The sequence below is a fragment of the Petaurus breviceps genome, unplaced genomic scaffold (genome assembly GCF_028583685.1).
Source record: "Petaurus breviceps papuanus isolate PSGF00001 unplaced genomic scaffold, PetGlider_PUasm1.0 91133, whole genome shotgun sequence".
Taxonomy (NCBI): domain Eukaryota; kingdom Metazoa; phylum Chordata; class Mammalia; order Diprotodontia; family Petauridae; genus Petaurus; species Petaurus breviceps.
The window spans coordinates 21,204,894-21,231,898 of NW_027187419.1; the positions used below are offsets into that span (position 1 = coordinate 21,204,894).

Below are 27,005 nucleotides of genomic sequence, written 5' to 3' on the forward strand. Positions count from 1 at the left end.
AATTGGGAGAATGGGTATCATGTGAGGAAAAGCAATGAGGCTGTTGGATCTCAGACTATGTGGAAGAGAGTACGGTGTAAAAAGACAAAAAAGTAAGAAGGGGTAAGGTTATAAAGGGCTTTAAAGGTCAGACAGATTTTTATATTTGATCCATGGCAAGCAGTTTGGGATAAAACATTGAGTAATTTTCTAAAGGTAATCTACCCTGATTCTCTCCTTTTAAATTCTGGGTCCAGTTTATTAACCACCACTCTGCCTGTCTGAGATACACTGATGGGCTAATTTGTTGGTTTGCCTGTCTAATTTCATGTTATAATCTAGGTGATACGTATTCTTCACAACTCATTTTTCTAGTGTGTATGTTTTAGCTGATTTTTAGTGACCTTGGATCTCATTGAGGAGTCCTTGTTGTGTATCTAGTTTCATGCAATCAGTATTGCATCACCCAAAGCCAACAGAACTGACCAAAACCTGTCTGTCAACAAGATACTCCTCTTCTATTTAGACTTTTCTATAATAAAAGTACACACCTTTAGCCAGCACGTCAGCTTCTTGGATGCCTTGCTTGGTGTTAATAAAGAATTGATGAACAAATTTCATCTCATGTCATCTTGATCACCTTTTATAGTAATACATATATATGTATTCATATATATGTCTATGTGTATGTGTAGGATATATATGAACAGATATGATATAACATTGTTGGAGGATGTTGAAATTATTTGTTTTCAATCTACAAATTATAGACCTTAGAGTACCTTAAATCACAGTCTCTTCCTGCCTCGGATCCATCCTCCGCATAATAGCCAAAGTGATTTTCCTTAAGCACAGGTCTAACCATGTCTCCCCTGCTCCTCAAACTCAACAGACTCTGGAGGTGGGTTATTACCTATGGAATTAAATATAAATTCCTTTGGTTAGCATTTAAAGCTCTTCCAAGCCTGGACTCTTCTTACTTTTCCAGTGTTCTTACACATCACTCCCTTTCAGTTAGTCTACTCACTCCGTGGTCCAGCCACTCCCAAAGCTTGTTGCTCCCCACACCCAAAACTCCATCTTCCTTCTCTGTACCTTTATACAAACTATGGCCCATGTCAATAACGTTCTCCTCGCATCACTTTTGCCTCTTTGCTTCCCTAGCTTCCTTCAGGACTCAGCTCGTTTTCTGTAAGAGGACTTTCCTACCCTCCCCCAATGTTAGTGCTTCCCCCTCTAAAGTTACCTTCCATCTACTCTGTATGTCTTCTTTATACTTGTATTTACATGGTGTTTATCCCATTCAAATATAAGCTTCTTAAAGGCAGAGATTTCTTTTTCTTTGTATTCCCAGAACTTAACACAGAGCCTGATGCATAATAACTGCCCAATAAATGCTTGCTAACTGATTCTTATATTTCTGATGAAGTTTGTTCTTAGTGTTCAGAAGTAGGGAAGTCCACAGTTCCAGATTTTCAACTTAAAACAACATTTTTTTTATGGTGCCAATTTTAAATAGATTTTATTCTCCAAGACAATTGCATTTCCACTTGTTTACAGTACTGATAAAGTGCAATGTTGTTTACTTCTCTCCCTCTGCCCACATTCAAGTATTCAAAATGCCCAGATTTACACAGTAGCTTAAATGTTACTTTTAAACTGCTACTGCCTTGGCTACAAATTTGAGTCCTTCAATTTTTGAAAAGCTGTGTGGAATGCTCTGATGTGTTTAGTCGACCTCTTCAATGGTGGGTCCAGAAGAAGCACCTCCAGATGGGGCTGCTCCACCCCCTGGGAACCCACCAGGCATGCCTCCTGGCATGCCTCCTGCACTCTGGTACAGCTTAGTAATAATGGGGTTGCAGACCTTCTCCAATTCTTTCTGCTGATGCTCAAATTCTTCTTTCTCAGCAGTCTGGTTCTTATCCAGCCAGTTGATTATTTCATTACATTTGTCAAGGATCTTCTGCTTGTCTTCATCACCAATTTTGCCTTGCAGTTTTTCATCCTCTACAGTTGCTTTCATGTTGAAAGCATAAGATTCAAGAGAATTCTTGGAAGACACCTTGTCTCTCTGCTTTTCATCCTCAGCCTTATATTTCTCAGCCTCCTGGACCATACGCTCAATGTCTTCTTTGCTCAGACGTCCTTTATCATTGGTGATAGTGATCTTGTTCTCCTTGCCTGTGCTCTTATCCACAGCAGAAACATTGAGGATGCCATTTGCATCAATGTCAAATGTTACTTCAATCTGAGGAACACCCCTGGGTGCTGGAGGAATTCCTGTGAGGTCAAATTTGCCAAGCAGATTGTTATCCTTTGTCATCGCTCTCTCACCTTCATAAACCTGAATAAGCACACCAGGCTGGTTGTCTGAATAGGTGGTAAAAGTCTGTGTCTGCTTGGTGGGGATGGTGATATTGCTTTTGATCAGAACGGTCATAACTCCACCAGCAGTTTCAATTCCAAGGGAAAGAGGAGTGACATCCAACAAAAGCAAGTCCTGCACATTCTCAGATTTATCTCCAGACAAAATGGCAGCCTGGACAGCTGCACCATAAGCAACAGCCTCATCAGGATTGATACTCTTATTGAGCTCCTTGCCATTGAAGAAGTCTTGCAGAAGCTTCTAGATTTTGGGGATTCGAGTGGAACCACCCACCAGGACGATGTCATGAATCTGAGACTTATTTAGCTTGGCATCTCTTAAGGCCTTCTCCACAGGGTCCAGGGTGCCACGGAAGAGATCAGCATTCAGCTCTTCAAAACGGGCTCTTGTGATTGATGTATAGAAGTCAATACCTTCATAGAGGGAATCAATCTCAATACTGGCCTGGGTACTGGAAGAGAGGATACGCTTTGCACGTTCACAAGCAGTGCGCAGACGGCGAACAGCCCTCTTGTTCTCACTGATGTCCTTCTTGTGCTTTCGCTTGAACTCGGCAATGAAATGGTTGACCATTCAGTTGTCAAAGTCCTCCCCACCCAAGTGGGTGTCCCCAGCTGTGGACTTGACCTCAAAGATGCCATCTTCAATGGTAAGAATGGAGACATCAAAGGTACCACCTCCAAGGTCAAAGATCAACACATTTCTCTCAGCACCAACCTTTTTGTCCAAGCCATAAGCAATAGCAACAACAGTTGGCTCATTGATGATTCGAAGCACATTGAGACCAGCTATGGTTCCAGCATCTTTGGTGGCCTGACGTTGGGAATCGTTGAAATAGGCTGGTACTGTGACCACAGCATTTGTTTCGGTCTTCCCAAGGTAAGCTTCAGCAATTTCTTTCATCTTGGTCAAGACCATAGAAGATACTTCCTCTGGATAGAAACTTTTGGTCTCCCCTTTGTACTCCACTTGGACCTTAGGCCTGCCTGCATCATTCACCACCGTAAAAGGCCAATGCTTCATGTCTGATTGTACAACTGCATCATCAAATCTGCGAACAATCAGACGTTTGGCATCAAAAACTGTGTTGGTGAGGTTCATTGCAACTTGGTTCTTTGCAGCATCACCGATTAAACGTTCTGTGTCGGTGAAGGCCATGTAGCTTGGGGTGGTCCTGTTTCCTTGGTCATTAGCAATGATTTCCACTTTCCCATGTTGGAAGACTCTCACACAGGAGTAAGTGGTGCCAAGATCAATGCCAACTGCGGGTCCCTTCGACATGGTTGCTGGGGAGTCGGGGGAGGTCGTAGCTGACCACTGTGGAGAGAGAAAGGCTGCTGCTGCGCTGAGTAGACCCAAAACAACATTTTTGATTGAATTAGTCCTGAACACAGTCAGAAACTGTAATAACAGTGGATGATATGTCAAGAGGTCAACTTCTAGCCCACTGAGGTTTTTTAAAAGTAAGAATAAATAATTTGTTCCTGAAATCACCTGATAATTGTTATAAAAAATGACTGATTGATTTACTTCTCTGTCTGTTGTGTGACTGTGGAGATTTAGTCTGCTTTCAAAAAATCGCTGACTTACCTGTTTCCTTCTCGTGTTTTCATCAAAAACAATTTTAATGTAGGGGGAAAAACATTCTTATAAAGAAATTATAGAGATGAGAAAACAGACATACAGTCTAATGGTTGTTGATGTTTGAGTCTCAGTCACAGTTTTTGGTTATACTACATTTTATGATCTTTTCCATTCATTTGGTGTCTTTCCTTCCTTGGGAGTTCTTAAAAAACAATCCCTGAGTGCCCTTAAAATGGAGTCCTTCCAGAATGAATTTCTCCTAAATTCATTTAGTCAGGTCCTCTTCCCTCTTAAGAGCAATTTCCTCTCCTTTACCTGGTATGTCTGATAAGAGTTAGTGAAGTACAAATGATGTGGATGTGCTCTCATCACTGATAAGAACAGATCACCCTAAAACATGTAACTCCATATAAACAGGATGACTAGTCAACCTACATCTGAAAAGCCAAACAAGCAATTTTAAACATCAAAGACACATACCTAGTTACTATCTCTGTCTCTAGCCTCTTCCTACCCTCCCTCCCCAGCTTTCTTTATCTCATTAGGTAAGGAAAAATAGAGGGATTTGAAAGAAAAAGAAATAGAGTAAGAAGAGAGGAGTCAAGAGGTCAAGGAAAATATAGGAAAAGGAAGGTTGTATACAGAAAAAACAAAAGAAGAAAGAAAAGACTGAAATTAGATATATTCCAAAAGTTTATATGCTTTTAATATTCCATCTAATAAACATTATTAAACCACCAGTTATATTCACCATATTAAATACAGGGATACAAATAAAAACAAAAATAACCTTTGCCACCAGAGAGTTTAGATCCTATTGGAACCAAATAGGCTGCATTATGTTCACAAATAACAATAATGCAAGGTAATTTGAGGAGGGAGAACACTAATGCAGAAGAGGTTCAATAAAAGTTTAACAAATGAGCTGGGGAAGCTAGGTGGTGCAGTGAATAGAGCACCAGCCCTGGAGTCAGGAGAACCTGAGTTGAAATCTGGCCTCAGACACTTAACACAAAAACTAGCCGTGTGACCTTCAGTAAGTCACTTAACCCCAATTTCCCTCCAAAAAGCAAAAAAAAAAAATAGCTGGCAGGTAGGATGGGGAAGACAGGGACTCTGGGAATCAGAGATCAGGAGGAAATATATTGTAGACAGGGAGAGAAGGGGTGCTTTGTGGGAATTCAGGGAGGGGAGAATGGAAGTTTAGGGAATAATCTAATTTGACGAAAAAGTAGCATGTATAAGGACAAGTAAAGAGCAAGACTAGAAGATCAGATTGGAGTCAGATTGTGAAGGGCTTCAAAAGCCAGACTGATAAATATTGCATTCAATCCTAAAGGAAATAGGTGACTACTGAAGGTTTTGAGCAGGTGAACAGAGGATGAATTAGAAAGGAGAGTGGCTATCTTGAGAAATTAAAAGGCAAATCAACAGTCATCTACCTAGAGATAATAATGAAAACTATGGGAGTTAATGAAATTCCTAATGGGAGAGAGGAAGAAACCCATGTTAGAGCTTTTGGGGATACCCACCCTTAAAGATCAGAAGATGAATGCTAATCCAGCACAAGAGGCTAAAAAAGATTTAGAACTGAACACATATTTTAAAATTTTGAACCTTGAAATTATGATGATACACATATTTTTTCATGGAAAGAGTAAAAATTCTTAAAATTGAGAATGAGAGTGAGAAGGGAGACAGAATAGTAGCAAAGGAGGACAGGAGCATATGGCAAGAAGGCACAACAATGTGTAGAAAGGTGTCACCAAAGCAATTTAATCTGTTCTTTACCGTTTTGCCCAAGGCCAGCTCTTCATATGAGAATTAAATCAACTAAGGGAGGAGAAAATGAGCTTTCCACAAACCTGAAACTACAAAATTACAGTTACAGAGGGCTGTAATGCTCAGCTCATTAGCTCTATTCCCACTCAACTGAGGCTGAAAATCTAGGACTTCCTCATTGAATTTCTCTTGCCTTCTTTCTAATGCTTTTCTCTCTATGTTTCCAGCATGTCATCTCTTCAATAGTGATAGCAAAAATATCATACTCTCCACAAGTCTCAAAATCTTTTTGAAATATCTTAATGGAAAAAAAAACCTTCATTCAACAAACAAACTTCTTACTCTTCTCACCAAAGTCAAAAAAGTCAGTCTGGTAAACAACCATCTTAACTCTGTGCCAGGCTTCAGTAGACAATTTCTGTTAAATTAATTTAATATGCTCTACAGGATTCAGCTACAAGAAGTGCTAATATGCTCTTCATCCTGGTGTCTAATATAAATGAAAATCTGCTGCTTTTTTCCTGAGTTATAAAATGAATTTAAAATATGTACATGATCAGAAGAAATCAAATAGCCTAGACATTTCAGCAAACATTAACATACACAAGCTTTTCCCATTCCTAAGACCAAGGAAAATTAAAACTGTAACCATACTCCATGGGTAGACTGGACCAAGGCCATTCAATTTGGGCAGCCCAGTAATCACAGCTTGTTTATAAGAACAAGATGCAAACTTATGGCTTATTGTGCTACTAGATACAACCCTAGTGGGCCAAGCCAATCTATTTTGATGGTCCTCTGTGGTTTTCAAAATCAAGCTAAAATTCAAATTTGAAATAGCTGGTATCAAAATAGATTTTTTTCTGTAGGCAGATAGAAAATCAATGAAGGGCACCATTTTGGGGGGGGGAAGAAGGAACAATGACAAAGTCTTATTTCACACAACTCTAAGTAGTTTAAAGCAGTGGGATATGAGTTTATAGACTTTGCACAGGTGTGCTTAAATAACATTTTCATCAATTGTGCTCCTTCTACTCTAGAGACCTGAATGAATGGATACAAGATAAGGAAGCATTTACACATAAGTAAAGCCTTCTAACAATGTAGCAGAAAGTTACACAAAGTCTTGTCACTGGAAGTCAGGGAACCACCATCTGTCACGAATGTTGTAGTGCTATATCTCCCTACTAGGTCCAATGCTGTACTATCTAGTTTCTAGAGTTCCCTATCAATTCTATGAGCCATGACAGCAGGCCTTCTGAGCTGTTTTATTCCCCCATATAATGGCTTACAGATGTGTAGTATGAGAAACAATATGTTGAGATGGAAAGTTTGCTGGACTCAGAGTTCTAAAGACACAGGTTTAAATCTCATCTTTGACCTTTACTAACTATATGACCATGGACATATTGCTTAATCTTTCTGATCTCCATTTCCCTCACCTACAAAATGAGGATAATAAAACTTGTTGTGCTTATTTTGTGGGGTTGTTGTAAGAAGCAAATGAGATAATAAATGTAAAGCACTTTGAAAACATTAAATCAACACTTTAACCTGGAGTTAAACAGGGAAGCCAGGGTGCAATGTCATTGAAAATGAGAATCATATCTACTGTTTGTTCAATCTTCTCATCATTTCCTCTGGTCTAAGAGGAAAAGATGAAACTTACTTAATATTAACCTTATGACCTTGGCTCTAGATCACATCCTTTCCTCCTCCTGACTCCTAAAACATCTTATACTTCTCTTTGCTAGCATCTATCAGCTTTTTTTCCATTTGCTCCTTCTTTATCTTTATGCCTTCACTAGTCTCCTCAGCTTGATAAAAGCTTCTTTTGACCTGATGCCTCTACTGGCTGCTTTCCTATTTTTTTGTTTAACTGCCAACTTTTCAAACTAGTCTCTATATATTATCTCTAGATTTTCAACATCCTTCCTCCTTATTTCCCTGTTTTTTGGCTTCTGTCCCCCTCCCTATTTAAACTACATCCTCAGAGATTTTCAATGACTTCCATATTTCCAAATTCAATGGCCTTTTCTCAGCCTTCCATAACCTTGACTTTTTGCTGACATTTAATTGTTGACCATATATACATTTTTTATTTCTATATTCACCCTTAAAACTCAATTTGTTCTTTTCATGTATGGTAATAGAAAGGGGAGAAAAAAGGTAAGGGGGAAATGATAAGGGAAGATAAAAGAAAAGTTTTTATGGAGTTCCTACTATGTGCAAAGCACAGTGCTACAGGTATTATCTCATTTGATCCTCACAATAACCTTTCAAGGTAGATGCTATTATTATCTCCATTTACAGTTGAGAAAACAGAGAGAGAAAAGGTTAAGTGACTTGCTTCAAACTCACATAGCTAGGAAGTCTGTGGTTAAATTTGGACCCAAATCCTCTTGACTCCAGACCCAGGACTCTTTCCACTGGGCTACCAGTTGCCTCAGAAAACAAACAAAAACAAACCAAATGTACTTAGTTCTTCTAACTACTAGATTGTCCTTACCTTTATTCTTGATTGGAATGCTTTTCTGTCCCCATTCCCTCACCTTCATCACCTATATCCACTAGTCACAAAGTTTAGTTTTGTTCTGCTTCTAGATGTCTTTATCACTCATTTTTCATTTTCCATTTCTTCATTTTCTATTCTTACCTGCACCACTATAGTCCAAATGCTAATTACTTCATTCTTAGACTACCAAAGAAAGTGATAACCAGGTAGGTCCAAGAATTGTGGTCTGTCTATAACAGAGGCTCCATGTTAGGAAATAGTCAACAATAAAGTTAAGTAGATACCATACAGATAGATTATTCTAGTTTTTGAATACCAGGTTCAGGAATTTTAATGTTATTACATAAATTTAGAATGTTATTCTGTATATAATTACAGTTTGTTTATTACCATAATGACCAATGACATTACCATAGTTACCATTACCATAAATATTTATTAAATTCTGTTTACAAGGCACTATGGGAAATTAAAAATCTAGATAATATTCCCTGCTGGATAATAGTCCCTGCTCTCAAGGAGCTTACTGTCTAGTAAGTGTTTGACACCAGGGGAGATAGATGTAAGATAATATTGCATGGTAAATATGTTAGATGATGTAGAGGAGAGGACCTATTTAGGTCTTTAAGTTCATGTGATTTAGAAAACAGCTCAATATTTTGCTCTTTGTGGAGAGAGATGATGTAATATACAGATTTTAATTTTACCCCATGCTTAACACAGTACCTTGTATACAGTAGATATTTAGTAAATGTTTGTTGTGTTATCTATTGTATAACATTAAAATTCCTGGATTTACTATTCAAATAGCACCATGACCTAGCCCTACTCTACCTATACAACCTTTTCTCCAACAGGAAACTCCAGTTCTACAGAGACTCCATTCTCTAGACTTTCATTATCCTTGATAGATAAGCCCAGACAGAAAGGAGCTTCAGTGACAAGAGACATTCTAACTTGACTACCAACACTATAATATTCCCCTAAAACATCATAGTCACTTTTTGGCTTTAAGATTTTGATCACTCATCTGGAATATACTTCTCTTCTTCCACCTATGCAAATCTTTCTCATCTCTTGAGGCCTAGCTTCCATCTTGCTTTTTCAAAAATATCCATTGAAATTGCTCTATTGATATTCTATGGAATTCCATAGCACTTATGGTTTATATCAATGATGTATGTGTATATAAACACATATACCAGTTTACATTATTTACCTATTTTGTGGAATTCTGTTTTGTTTTCCTAATTTGTAAGCTATTAAAGGGTGGGAACCAAGTCTTATATGTCTATCATACCACTTTCAGCACCTAATACAATAGCATACATGATATGCGCTCAATACAAATTCAGTGAATGAATGAATAAATGAATGGGTCTCTCCATAGTGATCAATAAATATTATTTATAATAATAATGATAGAAAAACAACATGACAATACAACATGCAACTTTTGCATCCTTTTCTGTTTTCTCCAAAAGAGAACTGAAAAACAAAGTGAGACCATATCCTGGTGGGTCTCCTAGGCAACCCTGTAATGTCATGTTTCAGGATACTGAACACCTGCAGTTCTTAATTCTATCATATGATATATTTGATAAAATATAAATGCCAAATTCCATACAAAAAAACTGAGCCCAGTCTTTTCAAGAAGATTTATAAATGCCATCCATTTTATAGAAATTATTTTAACCTTTATATTCTTTATTAAAATTTAAATCATCTAAGCCCTAGTTTCATTAATGCTTTAATATAAAATAATACAGAAGAAAAATTAAGATACCTTTTTGTGTCCCTTTTATTAAGAAAGAGAAATGATAGATGGCTTTATTCAATATTGATTCATTCACAAAAATTTATTGAATGCCTACTGTGTGCAAAGTACTGCACTAGGCACAGGGGGAAAACAAAACTGAACAAAATTAAATTCTACACTCAAGAAACAGTGTAACATAGGAGAAATAAATATGATACAAATATAGCATTAAAGGAGCATTAGTGAGGTTTAGACAAATTGTCAAGAAAAGAGAAATCTCTTCTAGATGAGGGTATCAGGAAGGCTTTATGAAGCATTTAACATTTGAGTTGAATCTTAAAAGGCAGGTGGTATTTGAACAGGCACAAGGAGAACAGAAATAATAGGATGAGCAAAGTCACGAAGGCAAGAACAGCCAGAGTGTGTGTGGAGAATGATAGTATTGTCCCAAAGGCTGCATCATGAGGAATGATGTGAGAAAAGATTGGAAATATAATTTGGAATCATACTGTGAAGAGTATTGAATGTTAATAAATAAGTCGTAAAGGCTTTTTAAATAGCAAATAGAATACTATTTTTATCCTGGAGGTAATAGGATGACACTAGGTTTTTTTGGATTTTATTCCATTAGTAATAAGGAATCAGAGAAGATCTTTGAGCAATAGAGGTGTTTTGATTAGAGTTATACTTCAGGGAGATTAATTTGGCAATGGAGAGGATGGTAGATTGAAAAAGGCAAAGACTAGAATCAGGGAGATGTATCAAAAACCTACTATAATAACATAGATGATAAGTATTGAGAGCTTAGACTTGAGGATTGAAAGTGGAAATAAAAAGGGAAATGGTGGCACTGGTAATGTCTTACAATATTTTGTATCATTCACACCTAGCATATGGAAAATATTCAATAAACGTTTTAAAGAACTAGTACCTAAAAGAAAGATATTTGAAAACATCTAGAAAACTGAATTCTTTTTTTTATTTAAAATTTTTTTCAAGATATTTGGCAACATAATTGTCCTCTCCTAATGAGAGGTAAAGTGAAGAAATATGATGAAGACCCACAAAAACAGCAGATTAAGAGGAAGCAGGTTACCTCAGATGATTCCCATAACTACCCCAAACAAAGACTGAACTGCAGACAGAATGGTTATCAGGATATCCAAGGGGGAGCCATTTTTTCCAGTCCAGTTGCCAGCACTGAGGAAAGGGGTGAGATAGTAAAGCCAGTATGCAGACAATTCTTGGGTCTACAACTTTGTATCAGGGCAGAAAGCACTAGAAAGGATTGATTTAGCAGCTATATTGCTCTGACCCAAAGTCTTCAGTACTGACTGGGGTTGAAATCAGCAACCTGCAACTCTGCCTTGGAGCAAAAAGTTTAGAGCAAAGGTGATCCTATAGTTATGTTGCTCTTTCCATGGAATAGAATTTAGAACCTAAAGCTGAGTAACCGGGGAAAGACCTGGAAAAAACCTAAAGTTCTGTTGCTGTGAACCTACAGAACTTTCTAGATAGGGGCAGGAGCTAGGGATAATAACTTTCTATTTACTAGATAGGAAAGCAGCAGAAAACCTATTGGGCAGATCCAAATTGGAGTTGGGAGAGAGGGAGTTATATAGAGAGAATGAGAGTCATATATTTTAATGATTTTAAAAGAAAAAGGAATGTACTAAGGAAGAAAGGAGGAAGAGGAGAAGGACTTTATGATCTCACATAATCAGAGGGTACAAAACTATTTAATCAAGGAAAAATGAGTGAGAATATTTGGTGTCACTTGAACCTTACCTTTATCTGGACCAGCCAAAGGGAATAGAAAATAAACACATGCACACAAGCACAAATAGAATGACAAAGAGAGAGAGCACAAGTGAGTGAGTTGAATGAATACATGAATACATTCAATGGGGGGTGGCTAGGTGGCGCAGTGAGTAAAGTGCCAGCCCAGGAGTCAGGAGGACCCAAGTTTGGTTCCAGCCTCAGACACTTAACACTCACACAAAAAAAACTAGCTATGTAACCTTGGGCAAGTTACTTAACCCCAATTGCCCTCCAAAAGGCAAAAAAAAAAATACATTCCAATTCAATTAATTCTTTTAAACAGAAAGAAACTTAGAGGGAGAACAATACTGAATAAATTCAAGGAGGGATTAATCACAAGCAAAATAACCTCTAAGAGTGAATTCTGAAGGAGGAGGTTTAAAAGGAAAGAAAGAACCTGTGATTGTGTCTGGTGAGAGGAAGAGAAGTTTCAAAGAAGAACAGAATAAGAATGTAGCAAAGAATACAGCAAAGTGTTGAGCATATTCCTCTCCCACTATCTTCTTCATCTTGTAAAAAGTGAGGTTTGTGGCAAAGAGAGAAATAAGTATAAGTTAACACCACAAATCTGAATGTGAATGATTTAAACTCACTCATAAAATGGAAGAGGAAAGCAAAATGGATTAGAAAGTAGAATCCATCAATATGCTATTTACATGAAAAACACTTGAAACATAAATATTCACAAAGAATAAGAGGCTAGATCAAAATTTTCACACACAAGGATTGAAAATCCAGAAATTGATATATTTAAGAGTAGGTCAAAGGAGCTGGCATTAAAACCAAGAGTCACCTACCCAGCAAAACTGAGTATCATGTTTCAGGGGAAAATATGGTCATTCATTCAGTGGAATAGAGGACTTTCAAGCATTCTTGATGAAAAAAACAGAGTTGAACAGAAAATTTGACATTCAGATACAAGAAGCAAGAGAAGCATGAGAAGAGCCTCCCAAAGACTGAGCTAGCTATGGCAATGCATACATCAACCTCATCATCAATGTGTAAATCCCTGGAAAGTATGGAATGACTGTAGTAAGTGGTGAAAATGAAGGAAAGGATGAGTTTGCTACCTAGCCACAGAAAAGCCTGGCATTTTTAAGGCTTTGAAGGTATGGTTAAAAGGTACGAATCTTAGTGGGAAGTGAAAAAGACAATAGATCCTGGAAGTCACTCTCCATTGTGTATGCCCTTCAGAATGTTGTCATCTCCTAAGCTTCATTTCCTGCCCAGGTTCCTCTATGTAGCCTTCTCTGATATTCAGAACATCAAGTACTCTCTAACTCTTCAGATTTTCTATATTCCCTTGCCCAGTTTATTCCTTTGCTCTTCTCAAGTGCTACTTTGTAGAGTATTGATATAAATTCCCTGCATCTAACAGAATGTTTCTTTAACACAAATACTTTGACATTTTATGGAATCTATGTCTCTCTAAAACAGGCCTGCACAACATATGACCTTCAGGCTGCTTGCAGGCCACCAAAATATTTTGGGCAGCCTACAAAAATGTAGAACATGTAAAGAAAGTAAAGATGTAACAAGTGCTTTGTCTGTGCTTTGCTCAATCCTCCTTCCCCTACTCAATCTTGTGCCTGTCATGTAAGTTGGGAGGTGGATTGCCACTACACACTCTCTCCTGTTTGTCATGTGACCCACAGCAACCAACCATCACCCGTCTGTTTCTAGTATGACAGGAGCAAGAGTCATATCTTTTCACTGCATTTTCAGTCGTTACTAAATGTAAACAGTAAGAAAACCTAAAAATGTATTAAAATTTGTACTTCTTAGCAAAGTATTTTTTTAAGATTAATATTGTTTCATGATAAATAAAAACCTTAATAAGTGTGATTAACAAAAAGAAAGATATCTTGCCGAAATAAACTATTACAATTGAAATTGGAAAGGAATAATTAGAGAAAAAAACCTGCACATAAAGCTTCTTGGAGAAAGAGCTTATATCTTATATTCATGATATGTAAGTGTTCTTTTAGAAAAAAAAAAACGTCATCCCCCCTCCCAAATATGAATGAGCAATTTACATAGGAAGAAATCTAAGTTACCTATAGCCATATGAAAGTATATTCTAAATCACTAAGACAAATTAAAGCATCTCTGAGATTCTACCTCACACCTCTAAGGTTATTAAGAATGGCAAAAAAAAAGGTATAAGAAAGGTAATACACATTTATACGTAAATACTACATATCAAGAGTTTTTAAAAAATATATAAATATTACCTAATTTTATCCTCACAACAAAACAACCCTGTGAAGTAGGTGCTATCATCCCTATTCTATAACTGAAAAAGCTGAGAAATACATAACATCTTACCAATGGTCACACAGCTTGTAAGTGTCTGAGGCCATATTTGAACTCAGATCTTCATCACTCTAAGCCCAGCCCTGAATCCACTGTATTAGCATCTGCCTCCTCTTTTTTTTCTAAAGAAAAGAAAATGACAAATATTGGGGGTGGGTGGGAAAAGAAGCACGTGGATGCACATATTGGTATGTGTTGTAAATTGGTCCAACTATTCTGGGAAACAATTTTAAACTATGCCCCCAAGGTTGCTAAATTGTGCATACCTTTGATGCAGTAGTACTGCACTAGGCCTATACCTCAAAGAGAATAAAGAGGAAGAGACTCATTTTTTCCCTCCAAAATATTTATGGTAGGGATTTTTTAGTTGGCAGAAAACTAAAAACTAAGGGGATAAACATAAATGGGAAATGGATAACTAATTTTTTAATGAATGTAATAGAATATTATTGCACTATAACAAATCTTGGAAAGACTTGCATGATGTGATACAAAGTGAAGTAAGCATAACCAGGGGAGTCACTTATAAAATAATAGCAACATCAAAAAGAAAAATATCTTTGAAGGACTTAAGAACTCTGATCAATGAAATGACCAACCACAATTCTAGAGTACCTGTACTGAAGCATATTATTATCCTGACAAAGATGTGATGAACTCATGATGCAGAATAAGACTGAACAGTTATAAGTAAAGAGAAGTTCAGAGAATAGAGGGACAAATGGACCAATTGGAATAGCTGAGCTGGCCACATAGAGGAGGTGGGACTATATAGCAATATAGGAAGATTTTGGAAAAGAAGGAGAAAGGATATACTTGGCATGGAGCTAGCTTTCTTTGTTTCCTTTTCTAAAAACAAGACAGAATTCTGATGCACAACTAGTACATACAATTGGAAAATACTTTGCATATATATAATTGTATTCTTTATGTGTCTAAAAGCTATTTTTTTCTACCCTCTCTTGATAGGATTTTCTCATTTATCACATACATATAACATATTACTTTGGCACGAAGCTTTTAATTTTTTTTTGTCCTAATAACAGGGAAAAAATGTCATCCAAAAATTTATGAGCTATAGGCATATAATTCATATAGGAAGTGGCAATTCCAAATAAGAATGCAAGTTCAATAAGGGAGGGAGGTAATGGTACTGATAGTAATTCAAAATGAAAAGGACAGCATGGTACAAATACATGAAATATGTACCTTGATTCTATGTTAAGGTAAATTATGATGAATAAAATTAAAATTCAATTATAGTCCTAAGAGATCCTCAGCCCAAAGAATTGAAAAGGGAAACAAAATGGAATGTATATAGACACAGAGGAAAGAATTTTAAAAACAAAGAACTGTTCTGATTATTAGATCTATCAGAAAGTTATTTAAATGCTTTATATTTACTTCTGTGGAAGCAAATCACAATCAAATACATAAGTTGATAAAATTATTCCAGTACACCTCACTTATCTCAGATCCCTTAGCTTACAATTCTAATTATTTACAACATGACCAAAAACTGGAAAGTCTATGAGCAGGAGAAATAAATGACTATGGTTCTATAAACTAAAACTCATGAATTTTATTCAAAAGATAGCCCTTCAGGTTTTCATTTAGCATTGATTGATTTCTATGTTAAACATAATTCTAATAAACATGCATCTGGTTTCCCAAACCGTAATGCATTACAAAGAACAAATCAGAATGGGGAGCGGGGGAGTAAGAGAGAGATTCTGCCACAGGCAGGGTCACTGATGGCAAAAACATTTGACAGTTGACAGCAAGGAAGGAGGAGAAGCTATAAAAAGGAGACACAAAGTTCTTCCCAGTGGGAAGGTGCTGGACCCTCTGAGAAGGAAGCAATTACTTTTGCTCCAAAGAATTACAGTGTGAATTCAGAAATGATCTCAGCAAAGATGAGCAGTGGTATTTTAGTGACTCCTTGCTCTAGGGCATTTTTGACTGGAGAGCAACAATAGAAATGTCTATTCCATGCTCTTCCTGGGGCATGTATCTAAGACACACTAGAGAACTTCCCTGGACATACCAAAATGATTGCCAATCTTTATCAATTTCTGGTAATTATTCACGTGGGCAAAAGGGTTGCTGATGAAAAGAATATAGAAGGCAGTGTTCAGAATTACAAAGTCTTGAGCAAGAAACTGAATATTTTAGGAGCACCAGAGATGTTTTCATCATTGTGTTCATTAAATGGAAGGGCTTCTAAAGAGAAAGTTAATGGGAGAAATAAATAGCTGGCTAAAAAGAAAGTATCTGAGAACAGAATTTAGATCTTTGGTTTATAACTTAATTTATAGTAATGATCGACAATCAATAAGTATTTATTATATACTTACATATTAGGCAAGCACTTCAGTACAAAGAATGAAATGATCCCGAATCACAATGAGTTTACAGTATAATGAAGGAGACAATAAGTACATACAAAAATATATACAGAGTAAACATTAGGTTTATACACACATAAAGTAGTTAAATACAACATGGTTTGGTAGGGGAGGCACTAGCAGCTGGAAAGATCAGGAAAGGGCATCAACAGAGAAGATTGTGCCTGAGCTGCATCTCAAAAGAAGTAAAGAACTCTGCTAGGTAGAAATATGCTGTGAATACATTCTAAGCATGGGGGATAGCCCATGCAAAGGGATGGAGAGGGAAAATGATTGTCACTGAGGTATAAAAAGGATTATGACTAGCTCACATTATGGAAGGAGGAGTAATGTCCAATGAGTTAGAACAGATAGGTTGGGCTGTGTTAAGTAGGGCATTAAAAGCTAAACAGAGGAGGGTGGCCAGGTGGCTCAGCGAGTAAGAGCACTGGCTCCAGTGTTGGGATGACTTGGGATCGAATCTGGGCTCAGATACTCAGCACCCACCCAGAAACACCTGGCCGTGTAACCTTGAGCAAGTTACTTAACCCCAATTTCTTTAAAAAAAAATATTAAGGGATAAAATGAATTGCTGAGTTTTGTAAAAAAAAAAAAAAAAAAGCTAAACACAGAAGTTTATGTTTTATCCTAAAAATACGTTATGAGCTCCTGGCCATGGATGGAATATATCTGAAAAGTTTTGATAAAAATATTTTTTTCTGGAAGTCTTTAAAATCTAATGAAAAGGACTTTAAGCTAAAGAGTAAGGAGAAGGGAGAACATGACTTATATATCCAAGGCTGATTTAGAATAAAGGAGCAAATGTTAGAAATATTTAGGAGATAAAATCCAAGAAAGTAGTTAGCAATTAAAGACATCTTTAAACAATTGTACAAAGTACTAGTAACAAGCAAGGTTAGCTAGAGATTGTAATAGAAAGAGGCAAATTTATTTCACAATTATTACTGACACTTAGTGGGATAAGTCTCATGACTAAGATATGATTTTGAAAAGATACACTTTATACAAAAGGAACAAGATAAGCAAAAGTTGTGTAGGAATGCTGAATGGCCTAGTATATTAAGTAGATAACACTCATGTAATGAAATTCAGGAACCAGAGAGGGAATGTGGTAGAGAACATTTGGATAGAAATAAATGGAGGCAGAATGAGAAATGTCGTGGTGGTGATGATGATGATGATGATGAGAAGGAAATAGAGTTAAGAAAACAAATCACAAACCATGATAAAATGAAGGCCACGTCAGTTATTCAGATATCTGCTAGAGCTGTCTTTTATGCCAAAACACAATATCCAATAATGTCATGACTTTGACTTGTCCTGATAGTTTCATCTTTCAAAAGGAATATAAATAAGAAAGGGCAGCTTCTGTTCTTGATCTGATTCTCACCAAGAAGAAGTTAGTTTCTGGTTAGAAATAATTTCCTTTCCTGACAGTGTTACTGCACTGGTAGACCAGAAGAATGTTGCATATATAGTTTACCAAGATTTTAGGAAAGCATTTGATGAAATCTCTTATACTACTTTTTTTCTGGAAAATGAGAGCAGTAGGCTGATAGTACAATTAGGTGGATTCCAGGAGGAAATGGAGATGAGATAGTAAGCATGCCAGGCATTGTGCTAAGTGCTTTTACAAATATTTTCTCCTTTGATACTCACAACATCCCTGGGCAGTGGTGATATTATTAGCCTCATTTTACAGTTAAAGAAAGCAAAGCACACAGAGGTGAAATGACTTGCCCGGGGTTACACAGATAGCAAGTATCTAAGGCTGGATTTAAACTAGAGTCTTTCCAACTCCAGGCAACATACTCTACACAACTGAGCTACCTTTCAGTATCAGTTGAATGGATTGAATTAAAAGAGTAGATTCAATGCTAACTTGTAAGTAGGTTTCCACTGCAGTGGCCCAGGGATCAATGCTTTGTTTTTGGCCATTTAACATTTTTTATCAATGATTTCAATAAAAGCATAGATGGAATCCTTATAAAATTTTCAGGTGACACAAAGCTGGGAGAGAAAATTAACACTGAATGACATATTAAGATCCACAAAAGATCTTGATTGTCTAGAACATTAGGCCGTCAACTAAGATGACATTCAACAAGGATAAATATATGGTAAACTCATACATAATGTTTAAAAATAAAATTCACAAGTGTGTGTTAGAAAGATTCCTTTTTTCTGAAAAAGATTTAGGAGGTTTAATGGACCACACTTGCAATATGTGTAAATAGTGTGACATGACAACCCCCAAAATAAGTATTAATGAACTATAACCTCCACCTTTATCAATGGGGAGGAGCATGCTAGAATCAAGACATGATAATTCCACTATCTTCTGCCCTCATAAGACCATATCTCAAGCATTGTTTTAGTACTGAGCATCATATTTTGGAAAGACTAAGTTTGTGCTGTATGAGGATCACTTAAAGGAAATGGGTCTATGTAGCCTTAAGAAGACTTAGGGATGACAGGACAAATGTTCAAGTATTTGAAGGACTATATAATGTTTAAGAGAGTTTAGCCTTGTCCCATTTGTTCCTAGAAAGCAGAATTAGGGGCAATTGGTAGAATTTTCAAGGAGGAAAATATAGACTGTATCCAGTGGAGAATTTCCTAACAATTAGAGCTATAAGGAAATATAATTGCTTCAGAAGCAATTACTGGAGCTTCCTTACTGGAGGTCTTCCAACATAGGCTATCTGACCACTTGGCAGGTATATCATAGAGAAATTTCCTGTTCTGGTATGGGTTATCCTTTAAGGTACCTTATAACTCCCCTGAGATTTGTTAATTCTGTAAGTTGAGAAATCACAGCAGTCTGAGACCACTGGCAAAGATAACTCTGAACACTTCCATAACCTCTGAAGACATCAATATTTTAGAACAAAGTATAATAGATAATGCTTATAGTTATAGCCTCAGTCATAAGAAAAGTTTAAATTATTGTCTAATATAGTCAGATATTTAAGATGTTGGAAAAGTTGAGGAAGTATAAAATTCATTATAACAGTGATTACCCTGGCTCCCACTGCCTGGGGGCCAGGTATGTTACATTTCACCCATCTCTTAGGGCTCTCTGGTATCCTTAAGAAAATTTGGGGGTATCTAGTCTCACTGACATTGGTTCAAGCTCGCAAGAATTGTTTCCTCCCAGTTTAAGAGGTCTTCTTTCCATTACACTCATGTAATGAAATTCAGGAACCAGAGAGGGAGTGTGGTAGAGAACATTTGGATAGAAATAAATGGAGGCAAAATGAAAAATGTAGTGGTGGTGGTGGTGTTAGTGATGATGATGGTGGTGATGAGGAGGAAGTAGAGTGGTTCCATTGAATCACACCATAGACAGATTAGCTTTTACAAAGGGATATATACTTTAAAGGTATAGCAGGAACAAACATACAAACATGTTTCTTCCAACACCTGGAGGGTATATCCCCCCCTTAGGCATTTCAGTTTCTGAGGAGAAGAGGGGGATTAGATTCCCAACTTAACTCAGTCCCACCAAGTTCCAAGTCCAAAGTCCCCTTGAGCTTGAGTCCAAGCACCCTAACTTCTCAGGGTTTCCCTTCTGGGCTGACATAAAAAACCAGTTTGGAATCTGCCTCCCAAGGTTGACATGGCTCATTCTTCCAGATGAAGGGACTTCATCACTTATCCCTAGAACTGAAAAGGATAAACAAAACAAAATAAAGACTCCAAGTTAGGTTTTTGGGCCACAGAACCTAAATGGAGAAAGGTTACTTTCCTCTCCCTGCCCTTCCCACCCCTCTACCTTCCCCCACCCCCACCCACCCTGTCAGCTCATCGTCTGGTGCCTTGTCTCTGGTGAAGAACCTATTGTGGTTACAAAACCAATGGAGAGAGGGTGCTCCCACTCACATGGCAAGGAAACTCATGCTGTCTTCTCTCAGAAGACATTTCTCACATGGAAAGAGAAAATGGCTGAAACAAATAAGAAATTAAACATAAGCCTTCATCTTAGGCAATCTGGGCATGTACCACACTACTATCATACTATTTTTAGAAAGACTTTAATCAAAAATAGTTATGGATATTTTTAAAATGTAGGCACTGAAATGAAAAGTCTTCATTTATCTAGAAAATTCACTAATGTGGACGTTCTTTTTCCAACAATTCCAGACAAAATGCTCTATAAGCTTTTCTTGGACACAAGAATAACATACATTCTATATCTGTCCAAATCATTCTAATGAAAAAGTAGAACAAGCTTTTAATAGTTCAAAAATAATCCAAAATGTTTTACAAGGATATTAATGTTTACCTGTTTCTATAAACCAGTGCTGAGGCAACAGGAATCAAATGAAGTCAAGGAAAAGGAAGTGACATTTGCAGTAGGCCCTAACAGATCTGAGATACTTTCTTCATTTAGGTTCTATGGCCCAAAAACCTGACTTGGAGTCTTTATTTTGTTTTGTTGATCCTTTTCAGTTCTAGGGATACGTGATGAAGTCCCTTCATCAGATAATTGATCTGAGAATCAATTTAAATGAAATCACTATACAAACCCCACCTCCCATAGGGAGCTGACACACTCTGGAAGCTGGCAGACAATTGAATCTTCTCACTTGCCATTCACATATCACTACCTATTGCTTTTCAATGACATTTCCTCTTTGCCTGCCTAAAGATTTCCATTAGAAATCATTTTAACTAGATTGCACCTGTGCAATGATGTTGAGAGGTAAAAGGAAGATAAATAATAATATTTTTTCAAGGGAACCTCCCACCCCATACCTCCCCCACAAATGTCCATGCTAGCTTCTACTATCCTCTCCCATAAGCTGCTCTAGGAATCTTTTGCATTACCACCAAGGATATCTTTACACTGGATACTCTTGTGAAAAATAATTCTCCTCCCCTCAAGCATCCTGAAATTGTCACCAGTCCCTGCCCTTATGTCAGCTCTACTGGTGCCTTTCTATTTTCCCTCCCTAACAATCCTTGCCAGGCTTCAATTCTCCATGAATAACCACCTGAAGTTCAGCCACAGTAGGGACCAGTCCCTTCCCCCAGCTGCAACAATAATGGGAGAAGAATGGTTTTTGCCTACAATTCAGACCCCTAGGGTCTTCTCCTTCCAGTGTTTTCTTCCCAGAATTCTACAGTCACCATTATTCTGCAAAGGGAAGAAGACATATACAACTACATTTGCATAAGAGGATATTGAAAACAAGGTAAAATTAAGCTAAACATATTTTTAGAAAAATTTAATCACTAAATAGTTTCCCAAGAGAAATAGTAAGGAAGTCACTGGATTGGACTAGAAAAGTCAACTAAGGTGTTATTGTTGGTAGCAGTCTTGAAATAAATAGGAAATAGAATGTATAGGTTAAATGGTCTTTTCTGTCATTAATCCTGTTATTTTAATGAAGTGAAAAGTATCATTTAACCCAGAAATTTTATATTTCTTGAGACCACTTTTACTGCGCCTTCTCTCTGAATTTCAGTGATTTCTTCCATGGGATTAATGCTACCATGTAATTTTTCTCAAAGAGGCATTCATCTGGAAGCTGACACGAAGATCAGTTCCTTACTGGGTTTTATAGCATCACTTGACCTAATAATGTATCATGTAAACATAAATGCTGAAAAATGAGAAAAATTTCAGCTCATCTAAGACTCTTTTATGGTTCATAGGAACAAGATAATTATGAGTATCTATTGGCAAAAGTACCGTACTTAGAATCAGGAGAGGAAGATTCTTTTCCAAGCTCTGCCACTAACACAATGATGTTAAAAAGGTCATTTAACTTCTCTGAACCTCAGCTTCCACATCTATATAATGAGTTGGCTAGATTAGGTAGGGTGTCCTGCTCAAATTCTATACTTCAATATTATAGAAAAAAGCAGGCCCAATGGACTTATGGGAATATGCTACATTATGCTACATTTGAATAAGCCACACATGTCAATTTTATATTTTCCACATCAATAATTGTTGGAGGCATAGCAATTAGCTGGCTCAACCATGAAGTAATCTGATTAAGGAAACAAAAGAAAAATACTAGCTTAGCCACACTACTTTTGTTTTTTTTTAATCCAATTATCTAAACATAGCTTGAGTGCCTGAAGTATCTAACACATAGGTAGCTCATTCTTCTCCAGTTGGCACCCACATCCCCATGCTTCATTTTACAGTTCCTGATAGGCTAGTTTTGCTGATCCCTTTCCACAGTCTTTGCTCCTTACAGAGAGAGTGGTAAACAAATTATCTCTTTGTTTAAAAAAATAACATTTTGAAATCATAAACATCATACCTATTTCTTCTTTATGTTGTCTTTCTTTATCTTTCTCTCTTTTTTGGCAGCCACATAGGAAGTTTCACTATTTCTCATCAAGAGTATTGAAGCCTTAATGTATATTTTTAGGAAACACTTCAGCCATCCTACTCAGCCATCCTCCAACCTACATCCTACATCCTACTTGCCCTATCTTGTGCAAAATCAAGCCTCCAATTAATTTCTAAGTATCTCTAAACCATGCTACCATAAGCATATTGTCTCCTCACTCCCCTTTATGTGTTGTCTTCTCCCATTAGAATGTGAACTCTTTGAGGATAGGAACTGTCTTGCTTGCTTCTATCTATATCCCCAAAGCTTAACAAAGTGCCTGCAATATGCTAAGTGCTTAACAAATTCCTATTATTTATTCATCATTCGTTCAAATGTGACAATGTTTCAACAATCCTCAGACAAGGCACCTTCCAACACTGAGCCTTTGAAACACCTAAGAACAAGTGGATATAAACATTAGTCAGAGACAGAGGTTCTTCAAGACAAAAGAGAAAGTAGTTGTTATACAATTTATGCTCCTGAAACTCTTCATCAGAATAACATTGTTATTCAGTTCTAAACCAATTATATGACATTAAATTACATGATTTGTTTCATTTCCATTATTTACTTAATTTTTTTCTTTTATATAATTTACCAACCTCTGCAGACATTCTAATTTGAGGTCTCACTGAAGTATGAAGGTGACTCCAGGTTCTTGAAGGAAATGCCCCTGGGTACAATTTCTGGCACTTTCTATCAACTTGGAAAGGCTTCCTTCCAGTAAGGTCCCAGTGACAGACAAAACAAGACAAACAACAAATAGAGGCCCATCACCAGAATATTGACACTATAGCCTGATTTTGGTGGCCACAGTGGCCTAAAAACCAATAAAAAGACTTGTTCCTCTGTCATTTTACTTCTGCAGTAACAATAATGAAATAGTGCAAGAGACCAGGGTAGTAAAAATGGTAGATAAACCAATGAACTTAGTGCCAGAAGTGGGTCTGAATGTTGCCTCAGAGACTATCTGTATGACTATGGTGTAAGAGCCCCAGAAGTCTATTAGGATAGAGGCCACACCCTCCGCAAGTCATAGACAGATTCCACTCCCACTTAGGTAGGGCCCTCCCTTTGAGAATGCCTTTACCATAGGTAACCTCTCAGAGCTTCAATTTCCTCATCTGTATTATGTGGATAAGAATACTTGGACTGTCCTCCTGGCAGGTTTGCTGTGAGAAGACATTTCACAAGCTTTAAAGGCTATGTCAAAAGAATCGCACTTGGTCTGCCTACAAACATTAACTTAGCCATCGGTTTTCTTAATGTACAACTACCAGAGGAACTAACTACATTATTTACCCATATTGAAGTTCTCTTAAAAAAATAAAACTAGAACATGTTAAAAAAAAAAAGTTAAGCTAAATGGAAAAATGGCTCGCAGGATTTCCTCAAGGGAAATAATAAAAATTGAAGTAAACTTCAACTTGAACCCAAAGACAAAAAATACACTTCATTTTCTGGCACATTTAATCAATCACTTTGCCCTGCAAGGATCACAATGGGCATGGAAATAACTTATGCTTATATACCAGAAATCCACTGCATGAAGAAAGAGAGAAACTCTGTAAAGAACATGACAAATTCTACAAATTAAGTCAACATATACTTTGGCACTTGGTGACTTCAATGTATCAGTGAGAGCATGAAAGAGTGGTGGAATTTTGGAAAATATGGTAAAACACAAAGAGACCACTGGATTCTATACTACTCAGAAGACCCATACTTTTCATAATGAATACTTTTTTGTGGGGAAAACACTAAAGGGACTGGACTTAGAAAATATCACAAAAGTCACAAAAGTTAAATTAAATTTTAATAGTCAGGAATTGGATGACTCGAAAATGGGGGTCATTTCAGAATCAACTCTCTGTTTAAAGATTATCAAATGATCAAGTTAAAGGTAAAGTAAATACGGAGTAAGAAGAAAGGATAAAGGTGAGAAGAAATGTATGCAATTACAGAAGCTCCATCCTAACTTGCTTCTTGCTCTCTCCTTGTTCTCCTTCAGCACTTCCCAAAGAGTCTAGCACTTAGTAGTTACTTAATAAATGCTATTGGTTTCATCTTTATGATATCTCCTCAATATCCTTTGCCAGATCTTCATTTAAGTTGCTCTCATTAATTATGAGATCCTCCAAGACTCTGTCCAGGACCCTCATTGCTTCTCATTCTATAATATTTCACTTGGTAATCCCATCAGCTCATACAGATTCAATTATTATTTTTGTACAGATGATTCTCAGACTTATTTATATAGCCCAAATGTTTCTGCTGACTTTCATTCTCATATTTCCAACTAAACTTCCTATTAGATATCTCATAGTCATCCTAAACTCAGCAAGTCCAAAACCAAGCTCAGTATCTTTCTCCCTCAAGCCCTTCTCTCTTACCAAATTTCTTATTACTGTTGAGGATACCACCATGTTCCCAAGTCACTCAGGCTTGAAACCTAGATATCATCCTTGATGCTTCTTCTCTCTCACCCCTCAAATCCAAATCATTTCCCAAATTGTGTCTAATTTATCTTTGTAATATCTCCCATAAACACACCTCTCCTCTGACACTGCCCCACACTCTGGTTCAGACCCTCATCACTTCATGACTGAACTATTATAATAGCTGTCTGGTTGAATTCTTTCTCAAGTCTCTCCCAACTCCAGTCCATCTTCCATTCAGTTGTTAAATAAATTTTCCTAAAGTTCTTATCTGACAATGTCACTCTATAAAACCAAAAACCAGTAACTTCATGTTACCACCAGGATTGAAATATGGTATTTTCTATTTGGCTATTATAGACCTTTAGAGTCTGGTTCTTTCCTAAATTTCTAGTCTTCCTACACCTTGCAGTGCAAAGCCATGGTTTCCTGGCCTTGCTATTCCTGGCTTCCTTGCTGTTCCTCTCACATAACATTCCATTTGTAGAATCAGGGCATTTTCACTGGTTGATTCCCAGAAATGCTTCCTCATTATGGTATCCTGACTTTTTTGGCTTCCTTCAGTGTCCTGGCTCAAATCTTTTCATCAACACAAAGCTTTTCATGATCTCCCTTAATGTTATTTCTTTCCTCTGTGATTATCTCCAGTTTATCATGTATGTATCTTGTTTGTACATAATTGTTTGCATGTTCACTCCTCCCAAAGACCATAAGATCCTTTTGTTTTTGTTTTTGTTCTTTGTATCCCAAATACTAAGAACAGTGCCTGGCACAAACCAGACTCTTAAAAGATGTTTATTGTTTGATTGGACTTAAACAAGCTGTTGACTCTGACCAATCAGAAAATTTTGAAAAAAGACATTGGCCTGAGTCTTTACTTTTCTTAGGAAAGTTGAAGGAATGCAAAACAGTTACCACAACAGAGGCCAAAGAACTCAGAAATAACAAGCCAATTAACAGTTGATGTTTTTGCCAACAGAAAAGACACAACAGACAAGAAAAAAAAAACATCAAAAATTCTTTACATCTTTATACTGAGATTCTGATATTTTACTCTTGCTGATCCCCCCCAATAAAGCTTTTTATCAAGTAGAATATATGTTAAAAGTATAAAGTTCCATTTCAAGTGAAACCCACAGAGGAAACTTTATTTACTGTTCTACTGAGTATTACCATCAATCAAGAAATAAAACAGAAAGCTGATTCACCAGAGATATTTCTTAGTGTCTTAGAGAATGACCTGCACAAAGTCCAAAGAAAAGTGGGATTCCTATTGCATGATTTTCTTGTTTGTATGTTGCCCATCCTTCAATGTGTAGTTTGATGGGCAAGCCACAGTAATGTGTATTTTGAAGAGGCATTTGAAATTTTTAAAAATGAGTTAGCCCTAGAATTTAATGAGGAAAAGTTTGGGCTCAATTTCATTTAGGAAAGTGGGCAGCTCTTTTAATGATCTAAAGCTACTCAAGGTTACAGAAGTTCTTTTTAAAAAAAAAACAGTTTTCTCTAAGTAATGTCCCTGGGTTGTAGCTGCCCATAATGGAACAACTCAATCTCATAAGAATTAAAATTCATAAACTGGTGACCCAATTGGCACTGGAAAGATACATGATCCATTCAAATAGATTGAGTCATATTTACAACAGTGATTTGTA

The 27,005-nt window shown here is 36.8% G+C and overlaps 1 protein-coding gene and 1 pseudogene across 1 annotated transcript; both read right to left on the bottom strand.

Moving 5' to 3' along the window:
- Positions 1-1,470: 1,470 nt before the first annotated feature.
- On the bottom strand, positions 1,471-2,607 carry LOC138155465 (heat shock cognate 71 kDa protein pseudogene; annotated as a pseudogene).
- LOC138155466 (heat shock cognate 71 kDa protein-like) lies at positions 1,471-3,725 on the bottom strand. The gene has a single exon (XM_069080719.1). It carries the CDS (start codon positions 2,939-2,941, stop codon positions 2,609-2,611), a length of 333 nt encoding a protein of 110 aa, XP_068936820.1. The 5' UTR covers positions 2,942-3,725; the 3' UTR covers positions 1,471-2,608.
- Between the last annotated feature and the right edge of the window lie 23,280 nt (positions 3,726-27,005).